The sequence below is a fragment of the Balaenoptera ricei genome, chromosome 20 (genome assembly GCF_028023285.1).
Source record: "Balaenoptera ricei isolate mBalRic1 chromosome 20, mBalRic1.hap2, whole genome shotgun sequence".
NCBI classification, from domain to species: domain Eukaryota; kingdom Metazoa; phylum Chordata; class Mammalia; order Artiodactyla; family Balaenopteridae; genus Balaenoptera; species Balaenoptera ricei.
Window position 1 is genome coordinate 17522373 of NC_082658.1, and position 12676 is coordinate 17535048.

Consider the following 12676-nt stretch of genomic DNA (forward strand, 5'->3'; position numbering starts at 1 on the left):
TTCATTACTTCTACTATGTAATACTTTATCATCTGATTATTTCAGGTTAGCGTAAGTACTCTCATTCTTTAAAAAAAAAAAAAAAGCCAATCAATAAGAAAGCGAAAAAAGAATATGCTAATCAGCACTACGCCTAGTGTTGTAAACACGAAGATGGGTAAGACAGGACTCCTTTTAGCAACTCATGATCTCACAGGGAAAATAAACATATAAGCTCAAACCATAATGACATGGTTGTGGAGGCACCATGAAGTAATAAAACTACATTTCTTTTAAAACAGTCATTTCCTCCTTCTATCCACTCCCCAGCTATTTGTTGATTTTATAAATATTTGAGTTTGCTTTATGTCCGCACGTAGGCTTTAAACATGATAGACGATGCACATAAGCAGGATCTAGTCCATACTTTGAAGGAGTTTATGCTCAGAGGACATGGGTTGCAAAAATAGCTATATTTAAAGAAAGAAATGAATATGGGCAATGAGAGCTATAAGTTGGTATTGGAGCACAAAAGAGGGAAAAAAGACTTCAAATTGGATCCGGGAAGATGTTACTAGAGCAATGCTGTTTAAACGGGACCTCGAAGGGCCGTTGGGTATCAATGACAGACAACCTGGGAAGAATAAGCTTGCAAAAGGAAAGTGGGAGAAAGGCAAAACACAGGAAAAATACTCTGAGTACCTGTAGAGTACAAGTGGGAAGAGTAGGAGATTAGAGCCAGATCATCTAGGGCTTTGGAGGCCAAGCCAAGGATAACATGTCAAGCTACCATGTTACCACAGCAGTGCTTTAGGACAAGCTTTAGCCTGCAACAGAACCAACCACTTGGAGGGCTTGTGAAAACACAGGCTCCACCCCCATAGTTTCTGATTCAAGAGGTCCAGAGTAGGGCTGAGTATTTGTATCTTCAATAAGTTCACAAGTGATGCTGGTATTTGAGAACCACTTCCGGAGGGTTAATCTGGTGATCGCGTGGAGGATGGCTTAGAAAGGGAGAGGGTAGAGATGGAAACACCAGTCAGAAGACAGTTATACCCATCCAGGTGAAATGAGAGACTAAGCTGGAATCAATGGAAATAAGATAGTCAGCTATAGTCAAGAGTAGGTATTTTCGAATAAAAGTCAATATGATAGAAAGTGTAATACTGAATTAAAGTTACATATTAATGAGAGAAGTAACTTCCTTTCAAGTTGTGTGAAAGGGTATCTTTTATTTCTTCTGGTAATGAATTGACCTAGAAAAACAGAACTATACTGGGAGGTGTGTAAATATAAGAATATTCCTTTTAATATTGGAAATTATAATGATATATAGAGATAAAAACTTTGAGCTCATAATCCAGAATTTGGTGAGACCACGAAAGGTGGAATCTAATCAATGCTTCTGCTCTTGGGAAAGATTACCTCCAAAATCTATCAAGATCCATAGTTGTATATTTAATTTATGAAGATCCTGAAGGTGAGACTCTTAAGAGAGGTGAAGGCAGGGTTAGGGGCTCTGGAAGGTTCAAGTAATAATTCCTAAGGTTTGGAGTTTAGACCAAAGCTTCTTATTTATTATTATCATTCTAAAGTCTACTAGTTATTCCTACTAATTAGATATCTAATAGCTAATTGAGGCAATATTTTCCTTTTACTTTTCCTAGAGATTTATCCTGCAATAAAATACAGTCTATCGAAAGACGTACATTTGAACCACTACCTTTTGTGCAGTTTATGTAAGTTACAAGTATAACTTCATTATATTTGGAATTTTTGTAAAGCTTAATTTTTTATAAAATTAATTTGTTACTCATTTTGAAATATGATTAAAATTACTACTAAAATTTTGTAGCAAATCCTTTTTGTCTCTAGCAAAGATTAGTGTGAGAATTATTACACAGATCAGAGTGAATCATTATAGAGCAGTGGTTCTCAACCAGGGTGATTTTGCACACAGGTGACATCTGGTAGTGTCTGGAGACATTTTTGCTCGTCAGAACTGTACATGCTACTGGCATCTAGTGGACAGAGGCCAGAGATGCTACTAAACATCCAACAGTGTACAGGAGAGCCTCCCACAGCAAAGAATTATCCAGCCCAAAATGTCAATAGTGCTGCCTTTCTAGAGAAATAAAGATCACTTAACACAAGTATTTAATGAGCATTTACTATTTTGTATCTAATGCACCACATATATAATCATGAAAGTGTAAATCATAATGTCTTCCACAGTGAGATTTCTTTAGTGTATGGAGGGAGTAGTGTTGTTATGTTTCATCATATATAAATTAGAATTATTGCCAAAGGATAAATGTTCTGAAAGAATATATATTTTTCTTCTTCTTTTGCTTGTGTCTTTTTTTGTAGAAATCTTAGTTGCAATTTACTCACAGAACTGAGCTTTGGAACGTTTCAGGCCTGGCATGGAATGCAGTTTTTACGCAAGTTGTAAGTGAAATCGAAGATGAATACGTGTAAAAAACTGTGTGTAAAAGCATCATGCAGTTATTGGTTAGCTGGGTGTAAGCCCAGTATGAATTCTGGAAAGTATGTCTTGAGAGCCATTTTTTTTTTTTTTTTCAAATGAGGAAACTAAGGCACAAAGAGGCCAAGAGACTTGTTTAACTCATATATATGAAACGCTCTGCTTTCCATAGTACTGATCTTTGGCACGGGCAATAAAAGGCACCAAGCAAAAACACTCAAATTAGCATTGTCATGGAATCCCACTGATGTCTCTCCAATATGCGAATGGTCCATGAAGTTCCACTTTTGAATTTCACTTTGATTCCTGCTCATGTGCAAAGTTCCTAACTGCTTAAAATGTATGCAACACAGAGCTGCAAAGAGCTAAGTTTAGCACCGAATTCGTCAGCGAGCAAAAGGTGTGGGTGCTTCCCCAACCATTATTAGCTCTTTTAAATGGTAAAGCAGAAAGAATTCCTGAACGCCCACCACAGGGCTCTCCCCAGCCACCCAGAACATTATTTTTCAAACAGCATATATCTCTGAAGTGAATTATCTGTGGCCAATAGGAAGCTTTGAGGTGTGGAAAAAGACGTTGTTTGTGTTCAGCTGTAGTGTGAGAAATACAAAGAAAATACATTGCTGTAGCCTAATTCAATATACTTTCTTTGCTGACTAGTCTTCAGTAAGGAGTGTGGGTTTTACACCCTTTCAGCTCAAAAATTCTGTGATTTCTCATGACCCAAGGAAATGAGAGTGGGTACGTTCAATGGCCCGAAGGCGATTTTAGACTCAAGGTAAAGAGCTCTTCTACACCTGGCTTTGGAAAAGACTCTCTTACCTGTCTTGTGGTTCAGAAATCCAGTTTCACACAGTTCATTTTGGGTTAATGCAGGTGCTGAGGCTGTGTCTGGAGCTGGATTAGCAATTCCTGCAGATGCCTATCTTTAGCGGCCTCCTTCCTTTTCCTTGTTAGTGTGCTGATGCCTACCTTGGGGAGAGAGCACCGAGGGTCAGTTTGTCTTTTGCCAGCACACCGGAGAGCAGGCTCATGAGGTCCCTTCACCAGGAGGTTTTAGTAGCGTCAATACAACGTCTTAAACTCACCTCGTTTCCTAAACATCCTATAACACCAAGAGTTCCTTATAAGAATCAGAGTTTCACTATAGTTATGTAGGCAACACAGGAAAATACCTTGTGGAAATAAATAAATAAATCCCAGTTTAAAAATTAATGAACTCCTTCAGAAACATTCACTGAGTGCCATGCCCACTGTGTGTCAGCACTGTACCAAGTGCTGGGGATACAAAGACGCATAGGGCAGGGACTTTGTCCCCAAGAAGCTTTCATCCTGGAAGGAGAAAGATGGATGTTGATGGGAAAACATATATGAGAGCCATTCTAGCATCTGTGCAGCAGGGTAACAAGGTGAGGAGGGGGGTGATGAAGTAGACAATGGGTGGTCGGTTAGAAAAGATTTGTAATGGAAGAGGCACCAACTTGTTCCTTTTGAATTTGTGTTCCTCTTAAATGACAGAAAAAGGTAGTGAAAGAATCAAAACTATCTGGTGTTGGAAATAAATTAGTACTGTACTCCTAAAACTCATTCACAGTTACTTTCAAAAGATTGTCACAGTATACTAAGTCTTTGTTTTGGGCTAAGTCTTTCTAATAGACAAAGCTAATTTGCTTCAGGAAACATTTGCCATGGTGAGATACAGACTTTATTGCATCTCTTTCCAAAGGCAAGCCACCAAGGGAAGATGCCGCCCTCGAGTTAAGTCATTTTACTACCTATGATGACATATTACTGGGGTGTTTATAAGTTGCCTGCATTAAATAAGTTTGGCAAAGGGCCCCAGCTGAGGCGGATTTATCATGAATTCAATGAAGCTTAGGCTTCAGGGCTCCTCACTTGCATAGGTCCCTTCCAAGGTCTTGAGAGGGGTCCTAGCGATTTTTGTATTCATAACTGTGCATGTTTTTATTAGACAGGATTTCCCAAAGTAGATGAGGTTCAGGCCCCACAAAACCTTGATTCATCACCGGGTTTCAGATAATTATAAGTCAGTAGGTTTCTTGAATGAAGCCTCTATGTTATTGACAAACATCAGGTGAAGTAGTTAGCAGTGTGGTAGTCTATTTGAAATCCGAAATTTTGACCTCAAAAATGAGCTAAGAGCTTATTAATTAATAAAGTACCACTTTTTGAATGGTGGTAGTAATCGTATCTCTTTCAGATAAAATCAGGAATGAAATATATTATGGAAAACCAGCAGTGGTTGATAATCCTAAATGTTAAGTCTACTTTTTTTTCTGACTTTAAAGTGTTTCTCCTTCATTCACCTATGCAGGTCCAGACTGATGGCTTATTTTTAAAAATTCTTTTAGTCACTTCACTGGTCCTAACAATACAAGCTCCATGATTTTAGAAACTGAAGGGCTCTACAATGTAGAAAGGCTATATAACTTAACCAGACAGAGGACATTCACATGCTGGCTTGTCTGTGGTACATCAATATTGTACCAAGAACATAAGCACTAAGAGAAAATAAGAGGAAAATCAAAGCCTTATCCCTATTGAATTATTTACCCCATTGTTGAGAATATCAATGAGGTAGGTGTGGCCACACTATGAAGGCAAATTGAGCTGCGGTCACAGAGCCGCTCTAAGGCTCCCCCAGTCAACTAGCATTGGTTTCCTTTCGATAGCTATGTACACACAAAAGCTTACACACTTCAGGGTGTTGTCGTCACTTTTTGCTGTGTACTAGAATCCTGGCAGCTTCTCAGATTTAGAAAGGCATAAACGCTAAAACCAAAACTAACTTGGGTCTGTCCTTTGGGGTGATTTAGGGTGGCTGTTTTATTTGTAAGAGTTCAAAATTTTGAGATTGTCACACCTAGCAACTACTATACTTTTCTTCTCCCAACTGCATCTTATTCTTCCCACCTGTAGTACTTTCTCCCATTCTATATGTTTTTTCACTTTCTTGATAGTGTCCTTTGAAGCACAAACTTTTTCATTTTTATAAAATCCAATTCATCTATTTTTCCTTTGGTTGTTTGTGCTTCTGGTATCATATCTAAGAAACTGTTGTCTAATGCAAGGTCATAAAGACTTACTCCTGTGTTTTCTTCTAAGAGTTTTACAGCCTTAGCTCTTACATTTGGATAGTTGATCCATTTGGAGTTAATTTTCTTGCATGGTGTGACGTGCAGGAGTCCAGCTTCATTATTTTGTGTGTGGATGTACAGTTGTCCCAGCATCATTTGGAAAGACTGTTCTTTCCACATTGAATTGTTTTGGCACCCTTGTTGAAAATCAATAGACCATAAATATGAGGGTTTATTTCTATACTATCAATTCTGTTCCAATGATTTACATGTCTGTTCTTATTCCAGTAGCACACTGTGATTGCAGTCGCTTTGAACTGAGTTTTGAAACCAGGATGTGTGAGTCCTCCCACTTTGTTCTTTACCAACATTGTTTTGGTTATTCTGTTTCCTTGAATTGCCATATGAATTTTAGAATTAGCTTGGCAATTTCTGGAAAGAAGTCAGCTGGGATTTTGATAGGAATTGCAGTGGAACCATAGGTCGATTTGGGAAGTAGTGAAATTTTAATCAGATTATCTTCCAGTCCATGAATCCAGCATGTCTTTCTATTTATTTAGATCTTCCTCAGTTTCTTTCAACAGTTTTGTAATTTTCAGTGTGAATCTTGCACTTACTTGGTTAAGTTTTTCCCTAAGTATTTTATTTGTTTTGATGCTGTTACACATGGAATTGTTTTCATGATTTCATTTTTGGATTACTCATTGCTGGTGTGTAGAAATAATATTGATCTTATATCCTACAACCTTGCTGAACTCATTTATTAATGCTAACAGTTATTTTCCTAGATTCCCAGGAATATGTCTTGTGGTCTTCCAGTTTCCCAGGAATACATTGGAACATTTCAAAGTCTCTGTGGACATCTCATTCCTCAGCTTTTCTTTTTAAGCTTTCCGGTTGGGCTGTTTTTTGCCCCGAACTGTTATCCATTGCCTCATGCAACCGCCATGTTAAAATATTTGCTCGAAAATGTTTTCCAAAAATGCCACCTGAGGAGAGGCTTTTCTCACTAGACAGCTCTCAGTCAGGTCAAAGGCAAGCCTTTCAAGTGAGGTCTTCCAGGGGACCACCAGACATGTAAAACAATGACAGTTCTTTGGGAATGAGGCTTTGAAGGACCTCCCAGTCCATGCTGCTCCTCCTGGTACCAGGGATGTGGGCTGTTTTTCAAGGCTACCACTGGCATGGAGAGCAAAGGTCAAGGACAAGTTCAAGCAACACAGATCTCATTGTTCTCACAGAAATTAATTTGTTTTCCTTGAATAAATTGCTCCCCAATTTGCTGCAAGCCTGTTGGTTAAATGTCCAGAGTTCCGAAAAAGTTGATTCTGACCATTTTTGCCAGATTTGTTGTTGTTGTTGTTGTTGTTATTGTTATTGTTGCTTCTATGGAGGGATGAATTTTCAGGTGTCCTTCCTCCATCATTTTTACTGATTTTCCTGCAATATCTTTTAAAATCTCTAAAGTCTCAATGACCATAGGCTAATTAAATATTTATCATGGGAGATGATTAAGGAAAAAATAAATAAAAAGAGAAATAAATAAATAAATAAATAAAAAGAGAAAATATAATTCTCATAGAGGCTTTCCCAGATGTGTAGATGAAGTTTGAAAAGGTATTTCTATATTTAGTGCTCTCAAAATTACGGTTAAAGTAACAGATGTTTTAAAAACCCCCCCCACCCCCCACTTTTTTTTTCATTCAGGTTAAACACAGGCTTTAGAGTCAGAACTGAGTTCAAATTCCAGCTCTGCTTCTTACTAGCTTGATGACTTAGGACAAGTTATATAACTTCTCTGTGCCTCAGTTTCCTCATTTGTACAATGGGGTAATATATCTATCACATAAGGTTACTGTGAGGATTAAATGTTAAATGCTGATCACAGATGCGTGGCAACCCAAAAGATATTAGTTTTGATAATTATTTTACAATATTCGCAAAAATACGTTAATAATTCTTGAGTAGAGTTAACCTAAAGTCAGATATTCTTTTCTTTCTTCCTGTTTCTTTTGGGTTTTTTTTCCCCCCCTTATTTGTTTTAAGGAACTAAGGAAAAAGAAAGAAAGAACTAAGAAGAAAATCTATTCCAGCGTTTTGGAATAAAATTTTGTTCCCCACAATTAATTTGTTTATTTTATTGATATATAAACAAAATGTTATTTATTTATTCAGCAAACATTTATTAAATACCTAGTAAATATTAGGCACTGTGTCAGGCACAGGAATAATAATGACAATAAAGTGTGGTCCCTGCTCTCAAGTTGCTGGCAATCTAGGAGACTGACAAGTAAACAGGTGATTACATACACAGTAACAAAGGCTATGATACAGGAATACGCATGGGACTATGTGATGGGAGTATGGCTTTCACCAGTTCCTCTTGGATTTATCTCTTCTTCTTTGGCTCCAGAACCAAGGAATTAGCCCTATTTTTGTCTTTCACTGGGTAGTTTAAATCATGAAATGTTAAAAAATTTGTAGAGATGAAAGAAAAACACCTTGAATTATGGAGGACACTAGAAATAGTACTTTTTTACAGAGCAAGGGCTTCCTACCAGCATAGTCACTTCTAGGGTTTTTAACCTGAAAAGTTCTTTGGCATATTTTGTCTTTACTAGCCACTTTTTTTTCTATTTGTTTGTTTGTTTGTTTGTTTCTCTTCTCCACTTTATCATCTAGAGACCTGGGTAGTTCCCAATGAAAGAGTGTTTTACAGATGCCAAGGGTGATTTATGGGTAAAGACAGAAAATGATTTTTTTTTTAAACCTTCACGTTCCGTACCAAAAAAAAAATGAATATAAGCTTTCATGGAAGTAATTGAAAATGCAGATAATTTAAATTCCATTCCATTTTTCAGAATTCTCAATCATAATCCTTTGACAACAGTTGAAGATTCTTATCTTTTTAAATTGCCAGCATTAAAATATTTGTAAGTATTGCAACAGTTTCATGGCTCATGAGATAATTTCTGCTCTTTTGTACTTTCGTCAAAGATTGAGTACTTTGGCTAAAAAGTCATAATTTAGATTTTGACTGGGTTATTGAAAATAAAAGTTATTGGCAAAGAAAACGATTAAGAAAGAATATACATGGGTAAGACAGCCAGCAGAGAATGAGAACAGTGTTGAAGAACACATATAGATATGGAACATGTAGATGCATGTAGGAATATTATTTATCCCAGAAAGCAAAAAGGAATAAGGGGTACATTATTTTTTTTTAAAGAGAGTGATCAAAAGAGGTAGATGCAATTGAAAATGAGAAGTTAGGATAATAAAAAATGATTGTACCGTTCAGCACCAAGGCCATTAATTTGATGATGCACATTTAAATTTCTTCAATAAGAGCTCTTTGGAATTATCATGTATGGCAAGTAAGAAGCCAGAATTGAAGTAATCACATGTTAAGTATCTTTTTAAGTTTAGAATTTTTGTCTTTGGGTTTTATATCATGCATGTTTGGGCTTCTCCTTCAGAGACATGGGAACAACACAAGTGGCGCTTACAACAATTGAAAGCATCCTCATGATGACCCTTGAATTGGAAAAACTGTAAGTTGATTTTTCTTACATTTGTTTTCACTCAATTGTTTTTTTAGGTTTGTTGTATTATTTTCTTAAGTCAGGTTTATTTATGTATAATTTTCACTTAACAAAATTCACTATTTTTAAATATACAGTGTGATGTGTTTTGACAAACGTATAGTTCTGTAGCCACCACCACATTTGAGGTAAAGAAAACTTCTGCACTCCCAAAAGACCCCTCATGTCCCTTTGTAGTCAATCCATCCTCCTCCCGCTACCAGCCCCTGGCAACCACCAATCTGATTTTTGTCCGTATAATGTTGCCTTTTCCAGAATATCTTATAAATGAAATCATGTGGTATGTAGCCTTTTGTTTTTGGCTTCTTTCACTTAGCCAGTCTGTTTGGAGATTCATCTGTTTTGTTGCACCTGTCAGTAGTTCATTCCTTTTTATTGCTGAGTAGTATTCTAGTTGTGTGGATACACAGTTTGTTTACGCATTCATCATTTGATGAACATTTGAGTTGTTTCTAGTTTTTTTGGCTATTATGAACAAAGCCTCTGAAAACACTCACATGTGTGTGTGAACATATGTTTTGTGCGAGCATATGTTTTCATTTCTTTGGGGTGAAATACCTAAGGGTGGGATTGCTTCATCATATGCTAAGTGCATATTTAACTTTTTAAGAAACTGCTAAACTGTTTTCTAAAGTGCCTGTGCCATTTTGCTTTCCCACTAGCAGTCTATGAGAGTTGCAGTTGCTCCACATCTTCAACTGATCCTTATATTTGTTTTCTAAAAACGTTTAACCTTTCTAGTAGGTGTGTAGTTGCATCTCGTGGTTTTTGCCACATTTTGCATTTCTGTAATAGCTGATGATGTTGAGTGTCTATTCATGTGCAAATATCTTTTTAAATGAAGTGTCTGTTCAAATCCGTTTTTTAATTGGATATTTATATTGAGTTTTAAGAGTGCTTTATATGAAAAGCAATGGAAAAAGTCCTTTCTCCTAGATACGTGTTTAGTAAATATCTTCTCCCAGATTGTGACTTATCTTCATTGTATGAAAGTGTCTCTAAAGACTAGATGTTTTAAATTTTTGATGAACTCTAATTTAGCAATTTGTTTTCATATTTCTTTAATTTATTTGGTTGTGCTGGGTCTTAGTTGCGGCAGATGGGCTCCTTAGTTGCGGCTCATGGGCTTCTTAGTTGTGGCATGCGAACTCTTAGTTGCGGCATGCATGCGGGATCTAGTTCCCTGACCAGGGATCGAACCCAGGCCCCCTGCATTGGGAACTCGGAGTCTTACCCACCAGGGAAGTCCCTTAGCAGTTTTTCTTAGATGGTTTGTGCTTTTTTGTGTCTTATCTAAGAAATCTTTGTGTGAGACCCCATTGTCTGACCCAAAATCACAAAGGTTTTCTCCTGTTTTCTTCCAGAAGTTGTATAGTTACATTTAGGTCTATGATTCATTTTGAGTTAACTTTCATATATGTTGTGAGGGAAGGGTCAAGTTTCATTTTCTTGCAGTTTAAAAAACTATTTCTGTAGGACCGTATTGTGACAGTTTATTACACAACTAACTGCACCTTAAATTGTGCCATCCCCCCTCCAATATGGCAAGCTAATAGAAACTTTCTGTTATGCCAAGGCTAGCTGAGGGGATTGCATGAGATTAGCAGGCGGAAAGGGCCCTGCGTTTAGCAGTCTGTTCCAACCGTCTTTGTCAGGTCAGCTGACAAATGACTGTCTTCACCACGCCGTCACATCTGTTGGTCACTGCTCTAGCCTCATCTTCCTCAGCCTTCCACAGCATCTGCCGCAATTGCGATCCCTCTCTTGTCAGCTAGATGCCCTCCTCTCTGGATATTAAAAATTATTTCCCTATGTAACTACAATACTGTTAACACACAGTATTGAAGAAATTAAATTCCTACACAATAATATTACCTAATAAAGAGTTGCTATTCAAATTTCCCCAATTGTCTCTCTCATATAATATCATTTCTTTTAACAGCTTTTTGAGGTATAATTGACATACAGTAATCTGTGTTCACACACACACATACATACACACCACGAAGACATCATCAAAATCAAAATGTCCATCACCTCAGAAAGTTTCTTAATGTCTCTTTGTAATTCTTCCTTCCCATCGTTCCTTGCCCTTCCCAATCGCCAAGCAACCATTGATCTGCTTTCTGTTTGCATTTTCTAGAATTTTATGTAAGTGGAATCATACAGTGTATACTTTTTTCTAACTGGCCTCTAACTCAGCATGATTATTTTAATCTTCATCCATATTGTTGTATATATCAGTAATCCATTTCTCTTTATTGCTGAATAGTATTCCATTATATGGATGTACCACAATTGATCTATTCACCATTGATGGGCATTTGAGTTGTTTCAGTCTTTGTCTACTACAGATAAAGTTGCTATGAATATTTGTGTACAAGTCTTTGTATGGATGTATGCTTCCATTTCCCTTGGGTAAATACCTGCAAGTAGAATGGCTGGATCATTGGTAAGTGTATGTCTACGTTTTTAAAAAATACCTATTTTCCATAGTGGTTTGATCATTTTACATCTCTACCAGCAGCGTTTGAGAGTTGCATTTTCTTCACGTTGCGGCCAACACTTGCTATGCTCAGTATTTTTAATTTTAGATAGTTTAATAGGTGTGTAGTTGTATCTCACTGTAGCATCCCTAATGATTAATCATGTGAAACATCTTTTCAGATGCTTATTTTGCATCTGTATCTCTGAATCTTTTATCTATACTTTTCTGGAACTTTGAGAGTTCTTTATATATTCTGGAAATTAGTCCTTTATCCAATATGTAAGTTGCTAAGTATTTTCTCCCATTCTGTGACTCATCTTTTCATTCTCTCAGGAGTGTCTTTTGCAGGGCAGAAATTCTTAATTTTGATGGTGTCTGATTTATCTATTTTTTTCTTTTATGGATTATGCTTTTGGTGTTGTATCTAAGAAATCTTGCCTAACTCAAGGTCATAAAAATTTTCACCTGTTTTGTTCTAGAAGTTTTATAGTTTTATGTTTTTTAGTTCTATGTTTTACATTTAGATCTCTAAACCAATTTGACTTCATTTCTGTACATGGTTTGGATGGAAGTTCATTTTTTTTTTTTTTTTTTTTTGCACCTGGATATTCAATTGTTCCAGCATCACTTGTTGAAAAGACGATCGTTTCTCCACTTAAATGCCTTTGAACCTGAAAGTCAGTTATCCACATCTCTCTACTTCTGAACTTTCTATTCTGTTCCCTTGATCTTTCTGTCTATCTTTACACTACTATCACAATGTCTTGAAAGTGTAGCTTCATAAGCCTTGAAATCAGTTACTGTTAGTTCTTCAACTTTGTTCTTTTTCAAAGTTGTTTTAGTTATTCTAAATTTTATTTCCCTATGAATTTTAGAATTAGCTTGTCAATTTCTATAGAAAAGCCTACTGGGATTTTGATCTATAAATCAATTTGGGGAGAATTGATGTCTTAGCAATCTTGAATCTTCTGATCCATGAATACATTATATCTCTCCAGTTATTTAGGTCTTCCTTAAT

General features: G+C 36.6%; 1 protein-coding gene across 10 annotated transcripts in view; it reads left to right on the forward strand.

The window, feature by feature from the left end:
• LOC132355698 (leucine-rich repeat-containing protein 37A-like) overlaps positions 1-12676 on the forward strand; it is a 44566-nt gene that overhangs the window by 15321 nt on the left and 16569 nt on the right. For 7 of the 10 annotated variants that reach the window (XM_059908192.1, XM_059908194.1, XM_059908196.1 and 4 more), the window contains 4 exons: positions 1647-1718; positions 2350-2430; positions 8427-8498; positions 9045-9119. In XM_059908192.1, coding sequence (XP_059764175.1) covers positions 1647-1718; positions 2350-2430; positions 8427-8498; positions 9045-9119 — 300 coding nt within the window. The remainder of the gene's footprint in view (positions 1-1646; positions 1719-2349; positions 2431-8426; positions 8499-9044; positions 9120-12676) is intronic. The other 3 variants (XM_059908190.1, XM_059908191.1, XM_059908193.1) reach the window with 3 other exon arrangements.